Source organism: Oncorhynchus mykiss, chromosome 13, assembly GCF_013265735.2.
Source record: "Oncorhynchus mykiss isolate Arlee chromosome 13, USDA_OmykA_1.1, whole genome shotgun sequence".
NCBI lineage: Eukaryota > Metazoa > Chordata > Actinopteri > Salmoniformes > Salmonidae > Oncorhynchus > Oncorhynchus mykiss.
In genome coordinates, this window is record NC_048577.1 from 18,174,911 (window position 1) to 18,202,772 (window position 27,862).

A 27,862-nucleotide genomic window follows, 5' to 3' on the forward strand; every position below is an offset into this window, starting at 1 on the left:
TTTCGATATGTCCACCCTATTTCAGCCACGCCCGGCGCAGAGACAACAGAAAGGGAGATAATTGAGTAGGGAAGCATCTGCAGTACGGTTTTTGGAGTTTGGTGTCGCGTGGAAGGAGTTGCCTTTGCATACACGGAAACCGATAGAGCAACCGAATTCACTCCGTGGTGCCGACAACCGAGCAGAAGGTACGTTTTTATTTTTTATCACGGTTACCTATCTGTCGATCCCTCTGTAATCCTCGTGGAATGAGATCTACTTGGAATATGTTAGTGCTTACTTCGAAGTCTGTTGCGGGAAGCTTTGCTAGCGACGACAGACAAGTAGGTTATTTTTATTAGTTCTGCGTTCATGTGCGCCTCGTCGTTTTTATTACGAATGTAGATCGAAAGGTGAGGCGTCAAGCAGCAACCGTACTACTCGACGTCAAGGTATCCTTTTAAATATCCGCCGTCACTGCTTCCGGTGTGAACGTGGTCGCTGGTAGTAAAGAAGGGACACTAGGACAGATTGAAAACTACATTGCTAGTTGATGGGCCTTAATATTGGTACTCTCTAGTCATTTCACATTAGTCCTGTCAAGCTTGCACGGTGACACAGTTTGAGTAAAGCTAACCTGGGTGGCAGAATCTGCAAGGCTACCTGTACAAACTATGATTACTTCCCCATGTCATGACAAGTAATTAACAAGGACAACACCCAGCCAGTGTTCCATCCTATGCTCTGCTGCCCAAACTTGTTGTATATTCCAAACCACAGCCACCAACCCTGTAGTAGTGCACTTTTTACGTTGACACATTTACTGTTTTGCGGAAGCTACTCTGAAAACCGTTTACTAAGCTACCAACCGTTTCACACTGAAAGACGGCGAGCTACATACACCAAAGCTAAAACTACAATTCGTAGTCTTGACATTTCAGATGGGTTTTTTTTTGGGGGGGGGGGGGGTTTAAATATATTTTTGCCTAAGTGAGAATTAGACTGGTCTGAAGTTGGAAAATATATATTTGCCTAATAAACGCATATTTAAATTACTATTGGACTAAATTGATTTCAATTCTCTCCAACACTGCCAATTTATATTATGTTTGCTTGTCTTGGTTTGAAGTTGGAATTTGAGACCATGGGTTGGTGGGAGCACAAAATGTATGCAGGCCCTGTAATGGATCTGCCCTAAGGATACAAAATGTGCACACTCGCATTCAAATGGTTTTGCCACCTGAAATACTGGGTCTCGTGTTTTGAGTTTTGTTTTGAGCCAAACCTGTATTCAGTTCAAGCCACTTGGCTGTCTGAGCTATGTAGCAGAATGCAATATTTCTGGTAGGAATCTAGTCCTTCCTTGAGGACTAGACCATACACACCATAAAATAGATTTATATGATTAGTACATGCATATCTGTTATGCAATCACATCAACAATCTTGCTTAGTTACTTCCCCAACCCACTTTTTCCCTAGATACTAAAGTTGTTAATGCAGGTACTAGGAGTGTCTGGCATTAACTAGATGAGAAGTGACAGCCAGGTCTCAGACTACACCTAACATAGTAAATGTAAATCTGTGGCACTCAAATTAGTATGACGAAAGGTTACTTAAGGCAAAAAAATAAAGTAGGGTGGTTGGGCGGACGTGCGTATAAAGCGAATGTCTAGCAACCCAACGGTTGTGTTCAAATCTCATCACGGACAGCTTCGGCGTTTTAAGCAACTTTCCGACTACTCTGCAACTACTTGGCATGTTGGCTAACCTTAACCCCTAACCCCAGCTGACGTTAGCCACCTAGCTAATGTTGCTGACGACAAAAATTGGAATTCGTAACATAACATTTGAAATGGATACATACTAGAGGTCGACCGACTGATTTTTCGATACTGATTATTGGAGGACCAAAAAAAGCCAATGCCGATTTAATCGGACTATTTATTTGTAATAATGACAATTACAACAATACTGAATGAACACTTATTTTAACTTAATATAATACATCAATAAAAATCTATTTAGCCTCAAATAAATCATGAAGCATGTTCAATTTGGTTTAAATAATGCAAAAACAAAGTGTTGGAGAAGTAAAAGTGCAATATGTGCCATGTAAAAAAGCTAACGTTTGAGTTCCTTGCTCAGAACATGAGAACATATGAAAGTTGGTGGTTCCTTTTAACATGAGACTTATATTCCAAGGTAAGAGGTTGTAGGCAATATAGTATTTATAGGACTATTTCTCTCTACCATTTGTATTTCATATACCTTTGACTATTGGATGTTCTTATAGGCACTATAGTATTGCCAGTGTAACAGTATAGCTTCTGTCCCTCTCCTCGCCCCTACCTGGGTTCGAACCAGGAACACAACGAAGCAGTGTTACCAATCGCTCCACAAAAGCCGCGGCCCTTGCAGAGCAAGGGGAATAACTACTCCAAGTCTCAGAGCGAGTGATGTTTGAAACGCTATTAGCGTGCACCCCGCTTACTAGCTAGCCATTTCACATCGGTTACACCAGCCATTAGGCTGATAGGCTTGAAGTCATAAACAGCGCTGTGCTTGCGAAGAGCTGCTGGCAAAACGCACGAAAGTGCTGTTTGAATGAATGCTTACGAGCCTGCTGCTGCCTACCATCGCTCAGTCAGACTGCTCTATCAAATCATAGACTTAATTATAACATAACACACAGAAATACAAGCCTTTGGTCATTAATATGGTCAAATCGGGAAGCTATCATTTTGGAAACAAAACGTTTATTTCAGTGAAATACTTAACAGTTCGGTATTTTATCTAATGGGTGGCATCCGTAAGTCTAAATATTCTTGTTACATTGCACAACCTTCAATGTTATGTCGTAATTACATACAATTCTGGAAAATTAGTTCTCAATGAGCCAAGCTGCCCAAACTGTTGCATATACCCTGACTCTGCGTGCAATGAACGCAAGGGAAGTGACACAATTTCACCTGGTTAATATTGCCTGCTAACCTGGATTTCTTTTAACTAAATATGCAGGTTTAAAAATATGTACTTCTGTGTATTGATTTTAAGAAAGGCATTGGTGTTTATGGTTAGGTACAGTTGTGCCACAATTGTGCTTTTTTTGCAAATGTGCTTTAGTTAAATCATCTCCCAGCGTTGCATCGATTATATGCAACGCAGGACACTAGATAAACTAGTAATATTATCAAACTAGTAATATTATCAACCATGCGTAGTTAAACTAGTGATTATGATTTGATTTTTTTTTATTAGAAGTTAAATGCTAGCTAGCAACTTATGTGAATGCAGTAGAAGCCAAGGTAACAGGCAGTCAGTCTCCTTGTGGAGTGCAACGAGAGGCAGGTGGTTATAGCATTGGACTAGTTAACTGTAAAATCTGAATCTGTCATTCTGCACCATAACAAGGCAGTTAACCCACTGTTCCTAGGCCGTCATTGAAAATAAGAATGTGTTCTTAACTGACTTGCGTGGTTTAAATAAAGGTATAAAAAATAAATCTGCGCCCAAAAATACCGACTTCCAAATGTTATAAAAGCTTGAAATCGGGCCCTAATTAATCGACCATTCCGATTAATCGGTCGACCTCTAATGCATACCATTTGAGATGTTACATATCATACTAATTGGAGTATCCCAAAATTACATTTTACTATGTTCCATCTACCCAAGAGTCAAGCTTTTAAGTAGGGGTGCATTAAGCCTACCTGGAGTGCCAGATGGGTGGTGATTGTACTGTTGGGACTGTTCCAGTGTGCCAGGCAATTAAGCCCAGATAACATTTTGAAATCGTTCAAATACTGTTTAAAACCAGGTCTGAGGTCACCACTAGCCAATGTCCATCTCTGGACAGACCTGCCCTGCTGTCCTCAGCATCACGTTTCAACACCTCTACGCACTTGTCGTCTTGGCCTCCATTCAATCCAGTCTTTAGCTTGGCTTCCCTCAGCCCTTTTAACAGACAGACACATGCAACCGCCATCTGCAGCAGCTTGAGCTGTAGGACTTTATTATGCTGCGTTACAGTTTTGACACAATGATGGCATAACCTAGGTAAATTATACTGGTTGGTAGCAGAGTTGGATGAGTTGCCTTACAGGATTTATAGCAGCCGTGAGGCTACCGGTTGTGCCACTGGTTTATAGGACTAGTTAGCGTTTTCTTACCTTCTCTTTTCAAGTACTTTTTAAATCCAGATCTGGACCCAATGCACGGCAATCTAATGGGGCAACTGCAAGAAGAACCATGCTGGGGTCCCTCGAGTGAATGGATAAGGAGTTGTCTAAGGGGCAATTCGGCCACTTTTCAACCTCATTCATTAGCTTCAGCAACTTTTAAACTTTATTTGTGCCTTTTTCACATATGTAGACCTACACTGGTATTGTGCTGGAGCTGATGGAAATTAGGTTGAAAAGTGGTGTAAGTGCCCTTTAATTGACACGTCATTTGAGTTGGCAGGCCAGTCATGAGTTGAAAGGTGACTAGGAAATCCTTGGTAGTCACAGCCCACTGTACGGGCTTACTCTCTGCTCCTCTAACACTGTATGACAATGGGTACCATCAATTGTAGATGTCATTAGTGTCCTTTTTAGACTGAAGTTAGGCAATAAGACCCTCAGGAAATGCATGTGTCAACACTGCAACACCATATCACGCAACTTCCTGTGGAAGTTGGCCCACAGTTAGCACTTTGTTGCTGAAAACCCACATTCATGTGAAAGTCACATTCTCATGGTCGTCTTGTCTGCATTTCTTCATGTCTCCCATGAGAACCCATTCCTCCTATGTGTTTCAGATGGGGCTTACGTGCTTGAGATTAGCCTGATCCCAGATCTTTGTGCCAACTTCTTGTCACTCAATGTCACGTTTGGTCTGAGTGACAAGGAGTTGGCGAGACGGCACAAACAGATCTGGGATCAGGCTAGCATGCGTGGGTCATTATGAGTGGGAACAGTTAGTCCTGATTTTAAGCTGTGTACTCACACTGGTTTACTCTGGTTTAGTAGTCCACTCCTGCTGGCACATGTAGTGGACAGCCAACAGCATGGGCACAGATCCTTGAGGTGATCCTCCTCCTCCCCCTCTGTCTTTAATCAGAGCATCAGTCTGAGCCCATAACGAACTTAGACACCTGGATGTTATCGCTCTGTCCCTCGCGCTCATCCCTCTATCCCCCCTTTTCTCTTTGTCCCTGTTATTTCACACTTTCTCCCTGATAGGGGGGGGGGGGGCGGGTTAGAGACTCACTGTTTAGTGTCACCACCTCGAGCACTGGCTGACATAATCAACACGTGATGTTTTGCAGGGAAGTGGGAGAGAACCTTGCAATATATGCTGATAGATCTGGACACAGCCTCATTAGCGATCAAACAGTATAAGGCAGCGTTTACACAGGCAGCCCAATTCTGATTCTTTTTTCCACTTATTGTTCTTTTGAACTGTCACCTAAGATCTTTTCACATCAGATCTAATTGGGCAAAAGACAAATTGGTGAGATCGGAATTATGCTGCCTGTGTAAATGCAGCCTAAGAGGTTTAGAATTCTAATGGTGGACAAGGCAACCCTGTACAGATGTAATCCTGACGATATTGATCTGACCTGGAATGGAATGAATGTTACCATGGAGGAAAAACTGGTTACGACTGGGCGTTGTAGTCCGTACTTGTAGCCTGAGGCCCATGAGCATGCGCACACACCCTTGAAAGGGTCATGGCTAGAGACGCAAGCAGATGGAAATAGAAATTGACCTAGAATACCTGGGCCTGTATTCATAAAGCGCCTCAGACTAGGAGTTCTGATCTAGGATCAGCCTTTTGGATCATAACGAAAAGATTTAGGACAGGTGGGACCTTATCCTAGATCAGCAATGGGGCTACTCTGAGATGCTTTATGAATTCAGGCCCTGTGATAGAAGGGGGAAGTATTAGGTTGTGGATCTGTCTGTGTCGTTGTCAATTTAACCTGAAGAGTGACTTTTTTTCTCAGACATGGCATCTGTTCTTAAGGGTGTGGTCTGTGTGTGGATGAGTATAATGAAATGTCTGTCTAAACTTGCTCCAGACATTCCTCACTGGCTGTTCTGTATTCTGTTCCCCTTCAAAGGAAGTCCTCATTTGTCTTCCTCTGACTAGTCCACCGCTATTTACTTGTCCTTAAGACAATGTTATGTAATAACGTGACAGCTGGGGTGCATTCATTATGGCACACCGTAGCAAAACATTTTAGCAACAAAACAAACAAAAAAACAAGTGTTTCTTATTAGACAAAGTTCAGGTAGTCCCTTCATGTTTCATTCCATTTTCTTCTGTTTTGGTGATGGACATGATACTGGGAAAGCTATGTGGTGTTAAAGTACTCAACTGTCTGGTGTCCATTTTAAGACATTGTCAGCTTCATCGGGCATCAAGCAATAGTGGGAGTGTTCTGTTTTGGTTAAGGAAGAAATATGAGAATGTGACCCTGGTTGGAAGATGGGATGGTCAGGTAAACGAAAGGGGGAGGTTAAAATGCACGTATGGCACAGTGGAAGGGGAGACAAGTGACCGTGTATGTAGGGAGCACCAGGTCAATGCCCAGAAGTTGTCTCCTCTTGTAGAGGGCAGCAGGAGTGCGAAAGACCAGCTTGTAAAGGCCAAAGGTCACAATAGAAAGGTGTCTCTCTCACTGTGTTTGTGGGAATCCAGTGACGTGTGCATGCACAATTCCTGATTGTCACAACCTATTTAGTCTGATCCAGTTTATGCTTGGCAAAGTCAGTCCATAACGCCTCTTACGTCTCATGAGAATCTACCGAGCTTACAGAGGATCATCCTCGTAATACATCCTCATAGTACAACCTCTAGCTTGCAGCCGTGTGGGAGCGTGTGCCGGTGGGGGGTGTGTGTGCGCCTCCTCTCGTACATGGCAGATAAGGCAAATATTCCAGAGAAGCACGTTTCATGTAACTCAGGTTTACTTCACGCATAGCAATGCATTTTCAGCAAAAGGGAATCGCATGTTGTGTATATGACCTGAACCTTAATGGGTTGAGTGAATTATACACTTAAACATTTCATTCAAACTTTGTCTCGACGTTATTAGATCCAAGGAACTGTACCTTTTAGTCATTTTGCAACGGCCCGAACTGCACCTGCGTACTGTTTTGAGTGCCCCTCACTTTAAAGTAAGGCATTTCGAACAAAAAAGTTTTGCTGTGCCGTGAATCTTAGTTGGCGCTGCATTTTTCTCTGGACTCCCTATCCATCCTACAGAAGCAAATCAATTATTATCAGAAGCAAATAAATTATTGTACAGGGAGAAGCTGAACTCTATAGGGCCGGTCATGAGTTCAGGACAAACTCCTGGCTCAAACCATGATCGTCTCTTTTTCTCCGCGTGTTTCCATGACTCGTCTTTTTCCTCTCCACTCTACAGCCACTGTTCTGGCTCACGTTCCTTTCTCCAGCCTACCTCCTGGTGTGGTCTTACCGTTGTTATTGTCTTCGTCCTACAGCCGCCATGTCGGAAGCGGACAAGTTCCTCTACAGAGATGGTGGGAAGGTCGCCAACCCCCTAGACCAGGCCGACTGGGCCACTAAGAAGCTAGTATGGATCCCTTCGGAGACGCTGGGGTTCGTGGCCGGCTCCGTCAAGGAAGAGAAGGGAGAGGAGTGTGTGGTGGAGCTAGCCGACACAGGCAAGAAGGTGACGGTGAACAAGGACGATATCCAGAAGATGAACCCTCCCAAGTTCAGTAAGGTGGAGGACATGGCTGAGCTCACGTGTTTGAACGAGGCCTCAGTGCTGCACAACCTCAAGGACCGCTACTACTCTGGCCTCATCTACGTGAGTTGTTTTGCATGCTTCATATGCACATATTTACATAAATACGCATATGCATGTGTACATGCGTGTAAAATAACACATGTATACAGTAAAACTCTTATCCAGAGAAATGTACATTTCTGATAAATACACAGCCCTCTGGACAACGAGTGATTTTGTAACGGCATATTATCCATGTTCATCTTTTGCCATATTGTGAGACATTCGAGTCAGAATCTTGGTACAGATGGTTACTATTGCCTGTGTGCTGAGTCCCTTGTATCTTTCAGACGTACTCTGGCCTCTTCTGTGTGGTGATAAACCCCTACAAGTACCTGCCCATCTACTCCGAGAACATCATAGAGATGTACAAGGGCAAGAAGAGACACGAGATGCCCCCTCACATCTACGCCATCACAGACACCGCTTACAGGAGTATGATGCAGGGTGAGAGAATGTGATGACACACACCTGTGCCCCCCCCCCACACACACACACACACACACACTCACATGTATTTTCTGTCTTCTATTTCAGATCGTGAAGATCAGTCCATCCTCTGCACGTAAGCTTTGTCTCTGCTCAAAATCTTCCCCGTGTTTTATTTGTGCGTGTTGTCTAGCTCCTATGCAACGTTTTTTTTGCCGTCTGTTCTCGTCTTCAATCAGTAACTCCTGTAATCTCTCCCTCTCCCTCTCATTTCTATCTAATTTCTCTCCCTCTCTTTCCTACAGAGGAGAATCAGGAGCTGGGAAGACTGAGAACACCAAGAAAGTGATCCAGTATCTGGCACACGTTGCCTCTTCCTTTAAGTCGAAGAAAGACCAGGTCAGTACCAGCCCTCCGTTTCACCTCCTCACTTCCCCTCTCCCTACACCTCCATTCTCTGTCCTCTGCAGTTGTCCTCTTCTGCTTCTCATGTTCTCACCCCCCTGTACTTATTACCTGAGTCAGGGTAGTTCTGTATTCTTAACATTGCTGTTTCAGGTCCGGACCTGCCTGCCTCGCCTCCCTGCAGTCACCAGGGCCGGTATTCATAAAGTGCCTGAGGGAGTGCTGATCTAGGACCAGTTTTTGCATTTTAGCTCTCTATGAGTGAAATTACATGGACGGGGTGACCTGATCCTTGATCAGCACTGTCTTTATGAGTGGGGGATTGTATTCAACAATCCATTGACATGGAGTCATTAGTCCCTCCCAGTTGGGTGACGGTTTGTTTTTGAACTGTATGGCAAGTATATGTGTTAAACTCTCGCTCTCTTTCTTCACCCATCGTTCCCATCTCTAGGGTGCAGCATTAGCACATGTGAGTTAATGGCCATCTCTCCCGCTCGCCAGCGAGGTTTCCCTTCATGTACATGCATGTTTTACTAACTGCAGTCTGTCTGCAAGCTGTGTGCTGGTGTAATGTACAGGTGAAATGATGTATTTGAGGCGTGGTGAAGGATCCTCGTGTTCTATCGTAAGCCTAACTAACACCTTTAGAGATTTAGGCCTGAAAGAGTACTGCATGGTATTTCAAATGACTGCATAGTAAAGCAGATCAAGTAACAATGCTTCGGACTGTTTACACAGGTTGCCCAATTCTGATCTGCATTTTTTTTTTTTTATTCTTCTCACGAATTGTTCAAAAGACCAATCGGATCTGAAAAATATCTGAGATGTGTTGGGTCGGATCAGAATTGTCCGCTGTGTAAACGCAGCCCTAGAATCAAATTTAAGCTGTGTGTCGCTAGCAGGTGTTTAGCCATCAGTAAAGTGCTTATGAGTCAGGGCACTAGTAGTAAAGGGGTAACCCAATATCATGTTTGTCTGGCCTTTATCCACCTCATCTGGTTGGTCCTAGAACAGGGGGTCATCAACAAAAGTGTATTTTATGTTTTGGGTCTTACCCGCCTGTGTGCTGTCTTGGGATCTCAGCCACGGTCTTGAATGTGGGGGTTTATTAGGAAATTATAGCTTCCCTGGGGTCATACTTTCTTGGTTTGTATCATAATGGTAGCATATCCTTCTGTTTACTGCTTACAGCCAGGCACACCTGCTAATTTCTATATGTCTATGATGAACACTGATATAAGGCAATATACACTCGGTGGCCAGTTTTTGGTACACCACCCTGTTCACGAAAATGGCTTGCTCCTACAGACATTGAGTCACCAGGCCGTTTCTTGCTTTAGGAAGCAGGCAGACGGGCATTGAGGCATTCATTTACCTTTTGATTGAATGCTAGACTGGGTAAAACGAGTGACCTAAGCGACTGAGTGTGGTATGATTGTCAGTGCCAAGTGCCCCGGTTCCAGTATCTCAAACGTCTGGGCTTTTCACTCTGGGTTTACAGAAAATGGCGCGACGAACTAAAAACATCCAGATAGCGGCCGTCCTGTGGGTGAAAACAGCTTGTTAATGAGAGAGGTCAAAGGTGAATGGCAAGAATAGTGCAAGCTAACATTAGGGCCACAAACGGGCAAATAATGGCTCAGAATTGCATTCCAGAATGCACAACTCCATCTATCCTTGTCGTGGGTGGGCTATTGCAGCAGACGACCACACAGTTCCACTCCCATCAGTGGCACGCAATCACGTGGGAAAACATTGCCTAGTCCAATGAATCCCGATTCCTGTTGCGTCATGCTGATGGCAGAATCTGGATTTGGCGCGGGAAGCATGAGCCGATGGCCCCATCCTGCCTGGTGTCAACAGTACAGGCTGGCGGTAGAATGGTGTGGGGAAAGTTCTCAGCACACGTTTGGTGCCTTGATACTAATTGAGCAACATTTGAACATCACACCTTGTAGAATCCATGCCCCGAAGAATTCAGGATGTTCCGGAGGCAAAGGGTTCCAACCTGGTACTAGATGGGTGTACCTAATGAACTGGCTACTAGTTTACGCGTGTGCATGTTCATAACATGGCTGCAGTTCCACGACTAACACATGGAGTCAATCGGGTGCTCCCAATGCTTCTCGCAAAGATTAAATGCAACGCTTTCAGCAATGAATTAAGTAGTTGCAGCATCTTACTGCATGAATGCTCATGTTGAGTCGTCCTGCCTTCCGTCTGCCATAATGATAACATTTGCTATGTGTGTGTGAATATACTGCATGTATATGATTTGTCACCAGGGGGAGCTAGAGAAACAACTTCTGCAGGCTAACCCCATCCTAGAGGCCTTTGGAAACGGCAAGACGGTCAAGAATGACAACTCCTCCAGATTCGTAAGCACTTTAAAAAAAAAAAAAAAATTATGTCTTCGCAATTGTGGTGTTAATGACAAGAGACCAGTATTGACTGTAACTAGATCCAGTGACACCACCACCTTGTTTCCCCTCGCTCTTTCTAGGGGAAGTTCATCCGGATCAACTTTGACGTCAATGGATACATTGTGGGAGCCAACATTGAAACTTGTATCCTTTCAATCAATGCGTCTTCATAGTACTAGAATTGTGTGTGTGTGTGTGTGTATATATATATATATATATATATATAAGCCATGAATTTGTGTGTTTATTTATCCAGGCCCATCCCTAGCTTGAAGGCAACATGCATGTATATGCCTTCAAGCTAGAATAATTAGTTGGAAAAAGCTGATGGATGGGCCTGGATAAATAAACACACTCAAATTCATGGCCAGAGCTATGGATGCAAGGACTGTCCATCCAGGATGGCAACGTTTTTAGTGTTAGCCATGTCTCAGAACCCAAAATATAAGCTAGTTTGATTCCAATGTTTGTAAACAAACGTAAATGTTAAACACTGTATGGCTAAGCTCATGAGGCATTTTAAGTTATTCAAGTATCAATGGGTACATATAATTGGTTTTATATGCCCAAAAATTGATGTAGCATCTAAGGATTGTCGCTTTAACCTAAAATATTTCATAACTTATTGGTTGTCTATGGTGGTTTATTTGTCTTGACGAACCATGTTGCCAGATCTGCTGGAGAAGTCCAGAGCCATCCGACAGGCTAAGGATGAAAGGGCCTTCCATGTCTTCTATTACATGCTCACGGGAGCTGGGGACAAAATGCGCTGTGAGTGAGCAACAAACTCATCTTTAACCTATGTAAAAAAAAAATTGGGGGGGGGGGGGGGTGCAGGGCAATTATTAGATTTGTCTTTAAAAAAAAAAAAACATTTTTAGCAGAAACTCATATCCAAAGTGACTTAGAGGAACAATTTAGGGTTAAGTTCCTTGCTCAAGGACACATTGAACCAACGACCTTTCGGTTACTGGGCCAACGCTCTTAACCACTAAGCTACATGCCAGCCATTATTATAAGTATAATGGTTAGACTGTAATGTCTTATTTTAAATAAAATTATATCCAGTAACACTTTACTTAAAGAAGCCTGCAGGTATAATGCTTTAACTTGTAATAACTAAAGCATTTATAAGCCTTACTATAAGACATGTGTTCTGTCTCTCTAACCAGCTGAGCTGTGTCTGGAGGACTACAACAACTACCGCTTCCTGACCCACGGGAACGTGACCATCCCCGGTCAGCAGGACCGTGACCTGTTTGTAGAGACCATGGACGCCTTCAACATCATGAGCATCCCAGAGGAGGAGCGGATAGGTACGCTAACTCACCCCTGTCACGCCTGATTCTTGGCCTGTAATACTAAAGTGTTCAAGTAGCTGTTTACAGATCAATGCAATTTATGTAAATAACTGGTAAATTGTGATTTTAATTGGTCTTGTTCTCCATCAGGTCTTCTGAAGATTGTGTCCGCCGTTCTCCAGCTGGGGAACATGAGCTTCAAGAAGGAGCGCAACTCTGACCAGGCCTCCATGCCTGACGACACAGGTACTTTACATCCGTTTCACTAATAATTTCTGGTGTTCCCCCCCCCAGGACTGGTACTAGGTTCATAAAAAAATATATATATTTGTCCAGCACTAACTCACCTGTTTCTACTAATCAAGAGCTCCCTGATATAATTGAATCAGGTGTTAGTGCTGGGTTGGAACAAGTGTGTACCCTTTACTCAACAACTTGGGTTCTTAATTAGACTTTGTCTCCTGCATCCATTCATCCAGCACCACCCACTCACCCACCCCTTTCTCTCTCCCTCAGCGGCCCAGAAAGTGTGCCACCTGCTGGGCATGAACGTGACCGACTTCACCCGGGCCATCCTGTCCCCCAGGATCAAGGTGGGCAGGGACTATGTTCAGAAGGCCCAGACCCAGGAACAGGCTGAGTTTGCGGTGGAGGCCCTGGCCAAGGCCTCCTACGAGAGGATGTTCCGCTGGCTGGTGATGAGGATCAACAAGGCCCTGGACAAAACCAAGAGACAGGGAGCCTCCTTCATCGGCATCCTGGACATCGCTGGCTTTGAGATCTTTGAGGTGAGCCGAATGTCGTGGGAAAGGGGTTTGTTGGTCATTGAATGCAAAACAATGGCTTGGTGTGAGTGGTCAATTGGTTTTCAAAATGGTGCGTGGACATCTTTACTGCTTTCTCTCGTTAAACTCTTCATTTCTGAGTTCCCACCAAAAAGGTCTGTAATGAATGTGTACCTTCTGTCTTTTCCCCTCTTTCGCCTGTAGCTGAACTCGTTTGAGCAGCTGTGCATCAACTACACCAACGAGAAGCTTCAGCAGCTGTTCAACCACACCATGTTCGTCCTGGAGCAGGAAGAGTACCAGAGAGAGGGCATCGAGTGGAGTTTCATCGACTTCGGCCTGGACCTGCAGCCCTGCATCGACCTCATCGAGAAGCATGTTAGTATATTGCCACGACCTCTTCCCAAATGGACCTGAGGCGTGTGTGTGATTTGTTCTGTTCCAAATTACACACGTTGTCTTTAAACAGCAATCCATCCTTTGGTTTCATTTACCTGGCTCCTGTCACCAAGTGCAAACTTGAGCATTTTTCCCCAAAACCAATGCAAGTCAATATCTCCTAAAGTTGGCCTGTTTTTTTTAAATGTCCTGCACAACCCAACATGCACTAATTTAGTGTCCCCCCAAACCTTTCCCTCTGTTCCTAGGCCAGTCCTCCTGGTGTGCTGGCTCTGCTGGATGAAGAGTGCTGGTTCCCCAAGGCCACGGACAAGAGCTTTGTGGAGAAGGTGGTTCAGGAGCAGGGCAACAACCCCAAGTTCCAGAAGCCCAAGAAACTCAAAGACTCTGCCGACTTCTGCATCATCCACTACGCTGGAAAAGTCAGTTTACCACTCGTGGCGAATCTTATCTATCTATCAATCACTAATTGGGTGGCAGAATTTGGTACTTTATGAAAGTTTTCAGACATCCTACAACTGGGATTTCTGAAAAAACAGGGAATTTTGCCAGAATTGATCTTTAACCCGAGCAAATTGGTAAAACCACAACCCCCCCCCCCCCCCAGGTGGACTACAAGGCAGATGAGTGGCTGATGAAGAACATGGACCCCCTGAATGACAACGTGGCCTCGCTGCTCAACCAGTCCACTGACAAGTTTGTGTCGGAGCTCTGGAAAGACGGCAAGTCTCGAGATACCGAGAGCTGACGAGAGTCCGAGGGGAGGACGGCTCATAATGATGGTTATCATGCATTTGATAACCATTTATTATGAGCCGTCCCCTCAGCAGCCTCCACAGGGCTAGAAAGTAACTGGGTTGGGCTGTAGACTCTAATAGTGTGTCACTTACTGTTGGTACATAGAACTGCATGATTGGTGTTGGCCAATAGAACTGCAGCAACCTTTCTGTGTGTTTGAACTGAGGAAGTACACTGAAAGAAAATAACTGCAGGAAAGATGAGTTGAGTGCTCTCTATGATCCTGTTGCTCCTTTTCATTCTCTCTCAGTGGACCGTATTGTGGGCCTGGACAAAGTTGCTGGGATGTCTGATGGGGGGATACACGGGGCCATGAAGGTCCGTAAGGGCATGTTCCGCACCGTGGGCCAGCTCTACAAGGAGCAGCTGTCCAACCTCATGACCACTCTCAGGAACACCAACCCCAACTTCGTCCGCTGCATCATCCCCAACCACGAGAAGAAGGTATGGTGTCTAGTCATCAAATCTTCCATTGCTCAATGAGTGATTTGACTATAAACCTAAATAATAAATGAGGCACAGGCAGTTGGTCTTTGCTTCAGCACATGTACTATAAAAATAATATTTCAAATCCTGACACTTCGCTTCATCACTGTCAGGCTGGTAAGCTGGAGCCCCATCTGGTTCTGGACCAGCTGAGGTGTAATGGAGTTCTGGAGGGAATCCGTATCTGCAGACAGGGCTTCCCCAACCGCATCGTCTTCCAGGAGTTCAGACAGAGGTAACCACGGAAACATGTCTTTGTGGTCATCTCCTTCCTGTTTATCAGCTTCACTGAGCAGACTAGCCTGTTACTGCTTATCAGTGTCTAATCTTCTTAAACTTCTCCTTTTTTCCCCAGATATGAGATCCTCACTCCCAGCACCATTCCCAAGGGATTCATGGACGGCAAACAAGCCTGTGTGCTCATGGTAAGAGGCGTCAGACCAAACCATCGTTCAACAGTCTTCCAATGTCATTCCCAAATGTCATCTTCTCTCCTTCCTCTTCCCAGATCAAGGCCCTGGAGCTGGATTCCAACCTGTTCCGGATTGGCCAGAGTAAGGTGTTTTTCCGGGCTGGCGTCTTGGCCCACCTGGAGGAGGAGAGGGACATTAAGATCACTGACATCATCATCAGCTTCCAGTCCTGGTGTCGTGGATACGTGGCCCGCAAGTAAGGAACTCGTCATTTAGAGCAGTAACTAGCAGGTTACTTATGAGGTTTGGCTTATGGTTTTATACTGTGTATTAGTTGGTGTGAGCGTGCTACATACACATACTTCTATAACATCATGTAGATTGAGTTTTTCTTTTCTGTCTCCAGAGCCTTCACGAAGAGACAGCAGCAGCTGACTGCTATGAAGGTGATCCAGAGGAACTGCGCCGCTTACCTCAAACTCAGGAACTGGCAGTGGTGGAGGCTCTTCACCAAGGTACACGCACTGTTGCAAATCCATATGGGAGCATCCTAATATCAGTGTTGCAGACCTCATCCCCTACTCCTCAGCTACTTGCTTGTCCTGAGTCCCTGTCCTCTTCCCCCTACTCCCCCAGGTGAAGCCTCTGTTGCAGGTGACCAGGCAGGAGGAGGAGATGCAGGCTAGGGAGGATGAGCTGGAGAAGACCAAGGTGAGGCAGCAACAGACCGAGGAGCAGCTGCAGGAGTTCGAGGCCAAGCAGCAACAGGTATGGAGTGTCCCTTCTAGCAATTCTATTTCTATGGATTGGACTGAGCCCCAATGTAAGGTAATGACCACTAACATTGAGTGGCTGCCAACACACTGACTCAACTCCAGCCACTTTAATAATGGGAATTGATGAAAATTGATGTAAAATATATCACTAGCCACTTTAAACAATGCTACTTAATATGTTTACATACCCTACATTACTCATATGTATATACTGTACTCGATACCATCTACTGCATCTTGTCTATGCCGTTCTGTACCATCACTCATTCATATATCTTTATGTACATATTCTTTATCCCTTTACACTTGTGTGTATAAGGTAGTAGTTTTGGAATTGTTAGATTACTCGTTGGTTATTACTGCATTGGAACTAGAAGCACAAGCGTTTCGCTACACTCTCATTAACATCTGCTAACCATGTGTATGTGACAAATAAATTTGATTTGACTGGTCCACTCAGAGTGATTATGACTTGGTGGGTTTCAATATGACTTGTTGGGGTGGTTTCCCAGACAGACTAGTCCTGGACTAAAGGGTTTAACTGAGATTCTCTGAGTTTGCTATTTAGTCCAAGGCTTAATATGTCCAGGAACTTACCCTTAGTGTCTTATACATTGTCGGTGGATGGAGTGAGTAACTTTCATACTGTTTAACACCAGAGTATCATAAACCAACCAGCATTTCAGCCTTGCATCATTGCCCTGTTTATAACACATGCCCCCCTCCCACCACCACTACCACCACCAGCTGAATGCAGAGAAGCTAGCCCTGCAGGAGCAGCTGCAGGCGGAGACGGAGCTGTGTGCCGAGGCGGAGGAGATGCGCTCCAAGCTGGCCACCAGGAAGCAGGAGCTGGAGGAGATCCTCCACGACCTGGAGTCCAGAGTGGAGGAGGAAGAGGAGAGGGTCACCCAGCTACAGACCGAGCGGAAGAAGATGCAGACCAACATTACGGTAGATTTAAAAATATATATATTTATGGTGGACTAACTTTCCCTTGTTAATTAAGCCTTGTGGTCCAAACCTGTCAGACACCTGTAAATAGTAAGATATTACCTTTATTTCTCCTATTAAATTGCCTTCGCTAATTGTCAATTTTCACTTTTCATTTTCCCTTCCATTTCACCCTCAAAGGGTGTGGCACTTAATGAACTTTTGAGAGGAAGGGAGTGATGGCAGGAATTGAGGTGAAAACATCTGAAATAAAACATTCCATCTCTCGCACTCTCTGTAGGACCTGGAGCAGCAGCTGGATGAGGAGGAGGCGGCCAGACAGAAGCTGCAGCTGGAGAAGATGACCACCGATGCCAAGCTGAAGAAGATCGAGGAGAATGTCATGGTGCTGGATGACCAGAACAACAAACTCAATAAGGTTTGTTGATGCGTTAACTTTTTTTTTTTTTCAGATGGCTGGAAGAATAAAATCACTTGGGCAGTAATTCTTTCCAGCAATAAAGCAAGTAATCACAGACTAGTTTTTAAAAGTAAATTACTGTTTGGCATTCAGGGACTAGGTGTTTATCTTTGAATGTAATATCCGGTAGTGCTCTTATGGTTCAGACATTGTGTAACCTTCTGGGATTGTTTGTGTGACTGTGTGGGGTTTTTGTTTTGCAGGAGAAGAAGCTGTTGGAGGAACGTATCTCCGAGTTCACCACCAACCTGACTGAGGAGGAGGAGAAGTCCAAGAGCCTGCAGAAACTCAAGAACAAGCACGAGGCCATGATCACTGACCTGGAGGGTAGGTGGACCATAGACCGACAAAGACATAAATTCTATGTTTGAGGTGAACCACTTTTCCTTGTCTCTTATCCTTCGTCTGTACTGATCTGAAAAGTGCCGGTGAGAGCAATCTGAGACCCGGACAGACCACTTTAAATTATTGAGACAACCCTGGTTTCCCATCCCTCACCAGACCGGCTGAGGAAGGAGGAGAAGAGTCGTCAAGAGCTTGAAAAGAGCCGTAGGAAGCTGGAGGGAGACTCCACGGAGCTGAATGATCAGATGGCTGACCTGCAGGCCCAGATAGCTGAGCTCCGAGCCCAACTGGCCAAGAAGGAGGAGGAGCTAATGGCTGCTCTGGCCAGGTGAGGGAAGGGGAAACGCATGATTGGAGAAAGGGCCTAAATTCTATTTCTGATTGTGTATCAAAAGTATTTTTCTAAATGATACATTATAGGCCGCATGTATGAAGAAAAACGCAGGCCACATTCAATTGGATTGCGTCCCATATTTGGTTGGCCTGCACGATATTTTACTTTCCATTGAAAGAGTTTGATCTGCTGTTAGGATCTCATTGAGCCCATACAGTAAAACCAAAGGCTACAAAATAGTCTTGTATGACTTTAATTTCAATGCTTTACACTCTAACCCCCATCCTCCTTCACTCCCCACCACCCTCCAGGATAGAGGAGGAGGCCGCGGCCAAGAACACAGCCCAGAAGAAGATCCGGGAGCTGGAGGCCCAACTTTCTGAGCTGCAGGAGGACCTGGAGCTGGAAAGGGCTGCGAGGGCCAAGGCTGAGAAACACCGCAGGGACTTGGGAGAGGAGCTGGAGGCTCTGAAGACTGAGCTGGAGGACACACTGGACTCTACTGCAACACAGCAGGAGCTCAGGTACTGGGAGCACACACACACACACACACACAGTTGGTGAAGGACAGCAAGATGGTGGTTTGCTATGCGTAAATGTCAAGTTTTAGTAATAGACAATTACCCATTTGAAGACCTATGGTGCTATTCCCCTCTTTCTCCTCCATCCTGTTCAGAACCAAGCGTGAGACTGAGGTGACCCAGCTCAAGAAGGTTTTGGAGGACGAGGCCAAGGTGCACGAGCTGCAGGTGGCCGACATGAGGCACAAACACAACCAGGCCTTCGACGAGCTCAACGAACAGCTGGAGCAGGCCAAGAGGGTGAGAACTCACTTAAACTGCGTTATACTGTTCATGTGTAGGCATTATGGGAAGTCATCTTTTTTGGGGGGGAGGTATATGGTTCTCCTACATGACCGTGTGAATGGTGGAATCTTTATTTTCATTTTATATTTACCTGACGGTTGACCGGTCAGCCCGTGACATTCAACATTTTACTGTAATAGTTTGTATTTCATATTGGTGTGTGTGTGTGTGTACAACATGAGCTTTCTCTGAAGTTAACCATGCTGTACATTATAGTATTTCGGTAGAGAACCGTCTATGTAACCTCCTGCCCATGTGTCTGCTCGTTCAGAACAAGGCGTCAGTGGAGAAAGCCAAGCAGGCTATGGAAAGCGAACATAATGAGCTGGCCATCGAGCTGAAGACCCTGACCCAGGGGAAGAGTGAGTCAGAGCAGCGCAGGAAGAAGGCTGAGTCCCAGGTCCAGGAACTGCAGATCAAACACACTGAGAGCGAGAGACAAAGGAAGGAGCTGGCTGAGAAGGTGGCCAAGATGCAGGTAGGTGTGGACTGGATCTTGGCTGTAGCTGATGGGGAAAGGGAATGGTAAGAGGGTGGATGAATGGGGATCCAGAACACTTTGGGGGATTTCAAAGTATTATTATGTTGGGTTGGTGGATGGCTAGATGAACGTAAACTTTATTTGTCACATGCACCAAATACAACCGGTGTAGACCTTAGAGTGATATGCTTACTTACGAGCCCTTAACTCAATTTCTTGAACTTCATTGTTAATTTATTTAGTAAATATTTTCTTAAAGTACACAATAAAATAAGAGGCTATATACCAGGGGTACCGAGTCGATGTGCGGGGCTACAGGTTAGTCGAGGTAATTTGCACATGTTGGTAGGGGTGACGGGACTGCATAGATAAACGGCAAGTAGCAGCAGTGTAAAAACAAGGGGGATGATAGTGAATGCGTTTGTCTATTAGGGATAATGGATTGATGTGGCTAAATCCTCCTCCTGTGTCTTGTCTCTAGTCTGAGCTGGACAACGTCAACAGCATGTTGAGTGTGGTGGAGGGCAAGTCCATCAAGGCAACTAAAGACTGTTCCACTGTGGAGTCTCAACTGCAGGATGTACAGGTACGGTCACACACGCCCATGTTGTGCTGTTTTAGAAATGGCCACACACACACACACACACACACTCTGTAACCATTCTTTCCCTCCCTTTTGTCCTCTTTTCTAGGCGCTGCTCCAGGAGGAAACGCGTCAGAAGCTCTCCTTCACCACTCGTCTGCGTCAGATGGAGGATGAACAGAACAGCCTGAGGGAGACGCTGGAGGAAGAGGAGCAGGGCAAGAAGAACACGGAGAAGCAGCTCTACACCCTCCAAGCTCAGGTTAGTACCAGCTCTACACCCTCCAAGCTCAGGTTAGTACCAGCTCTACACCCTCCAAGCTCAGCTTAGTACCAGCTCTACACCCTCCAAGCTCAGCTTAGTACCAGCTCTACACCCTCCAAGCTCAGCTTAGTACCAGCTCTACACCCTCCAAGCTCAGCTTAGTACCAGCTCTACACCCTCCAAGCGCAGGTTTCTAGCACCTTCCTGTCCCTCTACCTCCATAATACTATCCAGTTTTGTTCCCCCTATCGTGCATGTATTACACACCTCACTGAATGCTTACAGAAGTCTTTCTATATTTTCTCAATCTAATCCCCTGCTTGAACTATGCCACCTAGTGAGCTAGGACATACAGACCATGACATCTGAGACACTTCATGTATTTTACATATGGTCACGCTAAAGCATCAAGGTCGTGTCAAATCAGCTCTTCATGTCATGTGCATCTCTTCCCCCTTTTACCTCTCTACCAAACGTCTCATACACTTCTCTTACCCTCAGCTGACGGAGATGAAGAAGAAGATGGAGCTGGAGACTCAGTCCCTGGAGGGGGCGGAGGAGAACAAGAAACGGATGCAGCGGGAGCTGGAGGGCGTGGTCCAACAGCTGGAGGAGAAGGCATCGGCCTACGACAAGCTGGACAAGACCAAGACCCGTCTGCAGCAGGAGCTGGATGACATGATGGTGGACCAGGACAACCTCAGGCAGACGGTGTCCAACCTGGAGAAGAAGCAGAAGAAGTTTGACCAGGTGACTGGGTTGATGGGTGATTAATGGCATAGAGGTTCTATAGCAGAGGTGGGCACCTCTGGTCCTGGATGGCCAAAGACTGGAACCACTGCAGCCCTCAAGGACTAGATAACCCTGTTTTTAGAGGCTTATTTGCTAGATTGACTCACTGGCCCATGACAAGCGATTCATAAAATGAACCTGTAATGATTGATCTATGCATCATATGATGTATTGATCAATCATTTCAGGTTCAAATTTGCTTTGAGCACTATATCAAAACAAAAATTAGATTTGACTCCACTGTCTTACTGAAATACCTTCTCGCCTGTCCTGATAACAGATGCTGACTGAGGAGAAGACCATCTCCAGCCGGAATGCTGAGGAGAGGGACCGGGCTGAGGCAGAGGCCAGGGAGAAGGAAACGCGGGCCCTGACTCTGACCCGCGAGCTGGAGACCATTAAGGACCTGAAGGGTGAACTGGACCGGGCCAACAAGGTCCTCAAGGCAGAGATGGAGGACCTGGTCTCATCGAAGGATGACGTCGGTAAAAGTGTAAGTCTGATCACAGATGTTGTAGAACTCTCTAGAAGGATAGTGGAACTATTGATAGTGGGTGACTCAAGTTCTCGCTTCATTGCGTCCTGTCTTCTAGACTCCTAAAAATGCAAGCCCAGTCTGACCTTCTCCAATGTGTTTTGCTAAGGTGGCAAATCGGGAGGATTTGAGGATAGTTTGGAACTTTTCCAAACGCCGCAAAATGTGAATGCACCAAACTTCCTCATTCATCCTTTCTGTCTCTTGGTGCAGGTCCACGAGCTGGAGAAAGCGAAGCGGGCCATGGATCAACAGCTGGAGGAGATGCGTGTGCAACTGGAGGAGCTGGAGGATGAGCTGCAGACCACGGAGGACGCCAAGCTGCGTCTGGAGGTCAACATGCAGGCCATGAAGGCCCAGTCCGACAGGGACCTGCAGGCCAGAGACGAGCAGGGTGAAGAGAGGAGGAAGCAGCTGGTCAAACAGGTACTGGGGTTGTGTTCATTACATACCAATTGGAAGAAAACAGTCTGAAACTGGAAGAGACTACTTATCCAATAAGAAATGCTCATTGGAAAAAAAACTTGAACCTATTAAATACAACCTTGGCTCTGTGTGATGTTCCCCAGGTGCGTGAGATGGAGACTGAGCTGGAGGATGAGCGCCGGCAGAAAGCCCTGGCCACGGCTGCTAAGAAGAAGCTGGAGGCGGACCTGGGAGAGCTGGAGGCAGGCATCGGCATGGCCAACAAGGGCCGTGACGAGGCCCTCAAACAGCTGAAGAAACTGCAGGTAATAGAGGCACCCACACAGGAGAGCAGTGAGTTGAGGTACTCTGCTTTTACTGGCATTTCCAGGATTGTCCGCTAGTGTTGCATGTAGGATTTTTTTTTTTGTAATTGACACGCCGGTCCAATCAATTAAAAGGTGTTGGCTTGGGAATATCTAGACCTGGGTCCGAGTCTCGGTCGGCGCTACCCCCTGATTCTTTTTCCTCTTCAACTGGTGGACGTCCCAAGGATCCCGGATAGCAAGGACTGTTGAACAGACGTGTTTTCTCCACTTGGTGGTTGTGGCAGGGGTATGGTGTGATGAATGACGTATTTAAAGGGCAGCGGCCATGCTTATTATTCCACAACCCAACCCCCCCTTTGTCAACTTGTCATTCAGAACAGCACTTTGTTTAATTGACATTCCACTTTGTTTCGTACTGAATGCAGCCGAGCCGCATTTCTCAAGGAGAGTTGAGGTATGCCCAGTTTGTGAAGTTACACATGTTCAGAAGTGCTGATGAGAAAAGAAAAAAACGATAGGGAGGAGGATTTGTGGGTGGGCCCTAGAGGAAACATTATTTGCCTGAACTAGATGGTGGTTCCCAGAAAATGTTTTTTTTTGTCTCTAGCTGAGACCACCGGGGCAGAGATATGCCTTCTGCAGGTTGAGAGATTGATGTGTCTATTTAAGGCTGTGGTTCCTCAGCAGGCTGACCGTGAGCTTGGTTAGGTGTCAGATGTAGCTGACAATTCTCACTAAACTGAAGGAGACTGTTCCCAGTTGTGACGCTTGTGAGAATCCGCTGGAAGACCTGATCTGGGTTTTGCGGGGTGACGCTGCTGTTTTTTTGAGGAGAATCAGGAGCTTAAACAGAGTTTGGAAGGGCCAGATCCACTGGTTTTGTCACTTGCGGTTGACCGTTCCTGTCGCATGGAGGCCTAGTGCGTCTCCTGTTAAGGTGGAGGAAAGTGAAGATGTGGCTAGCGGTTTCCCTCCAGTGAGCACTCTGGGCTGAGCAAAGAGGTGTTGGAACGCGGTTGTTCCTAGTGAGTTTTCTGAAGTTGGTTAATGTTCACTTGTCCCTGGTGGTTGCTCCAAGTCTCATCGGCGCTTGCATATCAGACATAGGCCTAGTTAATGGAGTTGGTCTCAGTTTAGAACCAGAGGGGTCACAGCTGGTCCCTTGAACAAACCATGTCAGTCTTTTGGCAGGAAGTAATTACCTGAGTGCAGAGCAGTGTGTTTTGCTTTTGGTTTTAACTTTAGTGGCTTGATCTCACACACGGTAACCTTCTCTATGCACCACAAGTGAGCTGAAGACGTGTTTAACAGCTGCTAGAAGGTTCACACCGACACAAATGCAGTTCACGACTCACTATAAATTAGGCAGTGTGCAGTCTTTTTCAGTAGGGCGACACCAAGCCCTACAGTCTGGTACTTGACTCAGTCCTTTGTGGTTCTCTCCTCCTATACAGGCCCTGTTGAAAGATCAGATGAGGGAGCTGGAGGACCTGCGTCTCTCCAGGGAAGAGGCCCTCAACATGGCCAAGGAGCACGAAAAGAAGCTCAAGGCAATAGAGGCTGACACCATCCGTCTCCAGGAGGTATGCCCCATCTGTCTGCAGGGCTCTTTCGCTCGCTGTCTCCACCCCCACTGTCCATGTTCTTATGCTCCTCATGACGGACTCCTCTCAATCTTCCATAGGAGTTGGCGTCTGCTGAGCGAGTCAAGAAACAGGCCCAGACAGAGAGGGACGAACTGCAGGACGAGCTCACCGGCCACAACTCTAAGAAGTACGGCTCATACACCTCCCTAGAAACACTGAAATTGCATTAAATTTGCATGGAATCTGCCATTTCTGTGGTGGTGGCCTTCTTCCCAACCAATGTATCTCTCACCCCCTCGCACTCAGTTCCCTGACGGTGGATGAGAAGAGGAGGCTGGATACTCGTATCGCTAAGCTAGAGGAGGAATTGGAGGAGGAGCAGTTGAACACAGAGATGGTCAACGACCGCTTGAGGAGAAATATGCTGCAGGTAATGAACTGATCGCAAAGCTAAGGAGCTGCACCGAGAAAGTATTTCAATTTTATCTGGGTTAGTCACAAGGGAGAAGAGGGATTCTGGTTGAAGAATAATTTAGTTCTGTTTATGTAGTGTTTCAACCTGAATCGTTAGAGCTCTATTTATAGTAGAAGTACTCAATTGAGACAAATGCACCATGTTTAAAGTTATGGGCCGGCCACGACATTGTCCAGTTCATCTCGATGCATAGTCTTTTCCATACCTCTACACACTCTGCCCTAGACCGACCAGCTGGTCACAGAGTTGACAGCGGAGCGCAGTACCGCCCAGCGCCTGGAGGGGACCCAGGCCCAGCTGGACCGGCAGAACAAGGAGCTGAAGCTCAAGCTGCAGGAGCTGGAGGAGACTGTGAAATCCAGGTACAAGGCCTCTATCGCTGCCCTGGAGGCCAAGATACTGCAGCTGGAGGAGCAACTGGACTTGGAGTCCAAGTAAGTAAAAACCATTGGCTCGGTCTCCCTTGGTCCTTCCTCACGTCCTCTCTCCTTGCTTCCTTCTCAATGTATGTTCCCAAGGTCCCTCCCCTTTGACCTCCTATGAATTTTGAGAAGCAGGTTAGGAGAAAATGCCCCGTTACATGAGTCATGTCTTGACTTTGTTTTTGTTTTCTTCTGTTCTAAGGGAGCGTCAGCAATCGTCCAGGCTGGTCAGGCGCGCTGAGAAGAAGCTGAAGGAGGTGCTGCTGCAGGTGGAGGACGAGAGACGCAACACGGAGCAGTACAAAGCAGAGGTGGGTCCTCTCTGCATAGAAGTAGATCAGTTACCCCTTTATCAGTAGCACCATGGGTGTATATCAGTGGAGGCTGCTGAATTACTAGAATGGAGTGAATGGCATCAAACCCATGGAAGCCATATGTTTGTATTTGATACCGTTCTGCCTCAGCCATTACTATGAGCCTGTCCTCTCCGATTAAGGTGCTACCAACCTCCTGTGGTGTGGGTGTGTTTATAGTCCCAGGTGCAATGTGGCCAGACAAGAGATGACAGATGCAGATTGTATAATCTCCATGTATTGTAAAGGTCTGGGGTGGTCATTAGTCAGATTGGTTCCTACAGTAAATGTTTCTGTTGGAAAACAAACTGAAGTAAAGGGAGAGGGGCCTAACTATTTGTTCTGTAAACTCTTTTGTTACAAAATGTTTTCTGTTTGGAGTGAACGGTTTCTGTTACAAAACAAACGTTTTGCAACAGACTAAACATTTTCCAATGGAAACCGACGAATGAATATATCCCAGATAATCTGTGCAGACCTGTCCTGAATCTGTGCTGATATCTGGAAAACAACCAGAAACCACATGCTGTATAGATGCAGCCCCTGAACCACCTTGCACAGTTACTGTATAGCGTCCATAGCGTCCATTTGCAGCCACTGATCGAATGTCCTCTGCCTGTACTCCACAGGCGGACAAGGCGAACAACCGCACACGTCAGCTAAAGCGTCAGCTGGAGGAGGCAGAGGAGGAAGTGACACGGGCCAACGCCAACCGCAGGAAGCTGCAGAGGGAGCTTGAGGATGCCACTGAGTCGCAAGACGCCGTGACCCGAGAGGTCAGCACCCTGAAGAGCAAGCTCCGGTATGGTCGTCCCTCCAACCTATATTCATTAGTGAAGTGTTGCACAAGGTTTAGTTAGAAATGGGTTGTGTGGGGTTTCCTAAACTCGGTCCTGTGGCCCGCCCTGGGTGCACGTTTTCATTTTTGCCCCAGGTGTAGAGTATGCATGTCGGGTAGAATAGGGGATTGTGTTGGATCTATTTGTAACATTTCTTTTGGCAACATTCTGAACTCACGAGTAATGGTGTTTTTGGCACCTTACAGAAATACAATGTGTTACTGGGCCTGACTTTGAACAAGCATAAAAGGATCTCAATGTATTACTTTAAGTAATTGCACAGTCATAAAACCTGTTACCAAATATCTCTGAAGTGGTTGATTTTACTCTTTGCAGGCGTGGGGACTTGCCTTTAAACGTGCGCCGTGTCATGAATCGCACAGGCATGGGGGACAGTGATGAGGAGATGGATCTGCCCAGCGACGCATCTAAGCCTATACCCGAATGAGATGAACGTGACAGGAGAGCAGCCAACTTTTACAGGGACCATACTGGAAATGCAACATCTCTCATAGATTTAAATAGTGCATTCTATAGTGGCCTGCTCATTCAGCCATGCTTGCGATCATACAAATAATTCTATACCAAGATTTATACTATTCTCTTCAGTGTCCATTTTTGACAATCTGTTTTGTTCAGGTAGATCTGAGATCGTTCTCCTGGATTTACTAATTCACATTTGAAATATGTACAACTCATTTTGTGCATATGTGCAAAACAAATCTGTGGCCAAATTTATATATTTTGTTATGAATGTGACTTTAAAAAAAATATATATATATACATATTAAAAAAAAGAGTAGCTTTCCAAATATGACATTCTAGATCTGTTTTTGTACTCTGCCATCTTCAATATTATACAAAGTATATTTAGACATGGTTTAGCAGCTTAAATTGTTAGTGTGGCTAGAATGCACCACAAATCTGCAACTTTTTTTTTTTTTTTTTTTCCTGGAACTTGTCATACTGTTTCTGCTGTGCTCAAATGGATTTATTTTCTTTACGAATGCAGTAATTTAATATGGTTTATTAGTGGGGGGGTTTTTCACTGCTATTTTCTGCACGCACAGCTATACTTCTCTATTAATCCACATATTGTAGTACTTGCATCACGTTAGGACATGAGGTTTGCACACAGTTATTACATCTACTGATAGAGCCTGCACTTTAAATGTAACGGTCACACTGGAGTAAAGTTTGTGCATACACTGAGAAACTACAGCCTTAACACTTGCAAATCGTATTATGCTGAAGTGGGTGGGGTCTTTTCCGATAGTAATTGGTGTCTTGAAATTGACTGCTTTGAGTTGATCCATGTGCTCTGCTAAATAGGGAAAATGGTGGTGGGTTAGATGGCACACTGTTCTTTGCACATGGGTGGCAGTGAATACTACATGGTGTGAATTCTACTTCATATCTAAGACTAGATACTCTTTTTAATCTAGCTCGGTCACTTTCATTTGCTCTTATCGCACTTTCACATTTTAATTATTGAGCGCTTTTAGATATTCTGCAAGATATAGTGGGGGATGGCGGCTTTTGTGAAATTTTCACTCAAGGTTTAATGAATTGTAACTGAGGGGTATTGACTTATTTCAGAGTATTTTGTATTTTATCAGATGCTATGTTTCAATAAAGTTATATTTTAAATGGAAATGACTGCAATATTTGTAACCCTGAAATTAATAGTGATGCAGTGAATGATATTCACACTAATGGAAAAAACAGTTTTAACCTAAGTGTGTGTGTTCTCCCCGCAGTGTTCTCCCTGCGGAACGGTTGCGCTAATGTGATTAGCATTTAAGTAAAAATAACATTTCCCAGGACATCTA

The 27,862-nt window shown here is 45.5% G+C and overlaps 1 protein-coding gene across 2 annotated transcripts; it reads left to right on the forward strand.

Annotated features, from left to right (window-relative positions):
- On the forward strand, positions 1–27,686 carry LOC110485098 (myosin-9). Of its 2 annotated transcripts, XM_036940444.1 has the most exons (41): positions 1–188; positions 7,478–7,809; positions 8,079–8,235; positions 8,326–8,353; positions 8,523–8,616; positions 9,077–9,094; positions 10,911–11,003; positions 11,129–11,192; positions 11,721–11,819; positions 12,221–12,364; positions 12,500–12,595; positions 12,866–13,137; positions 13,339–13,512; positions 13,782–13,955; positions 14,141–14,255; positions 14,582–14,775; positions 14,931–15,052; positions 15,173–15,242; positions 15,326–15,486; positions 15,637–15,745; positions 15,867–15,998; positions 16,754–16,960; positions 17,241–17,378; positions 17,624–17,747; positions 17,922–18,093; positions 18,411–18,623; positions 18,776–18,920; positions 19,237–19,443; positions 19,928–20,032; positions 20,139–20,291; positions 20,796–21,044; positions 21,367–21,579; positions 21,835–22,047; positions 22,191–22,352; positions 23,810–23,938; positions 24,040–24,128; positions 24,248–24,371; positions 24,642–24,850; positions 25,041–25,149; positions 25,821–25,993; positions 26,367–27,686. In XM_036940444.1, the coding sequence occupies exons 2-41, from the start codon at positions 7,483–7,485 to the stop codon at positions 26,476–26,478; spliced, it is 5,889 nt and encodes a 1,962-aa protein (XP_036796339.1). In that variant the 5' UTR covers positions 1–188; positions 7,478–7,482; the 3' UTR covers positions 26,479–27,686. The 2 variants fall into 2 exon arrangements, with proteins under 2 accessions (XP_036796339.1, XP_036796340.1); XM_036940445.1 differs by lacking the exon at positions 9,077–9,094.
- Positions 27,687–27,862: the final 176 nt, after the last annotated feature.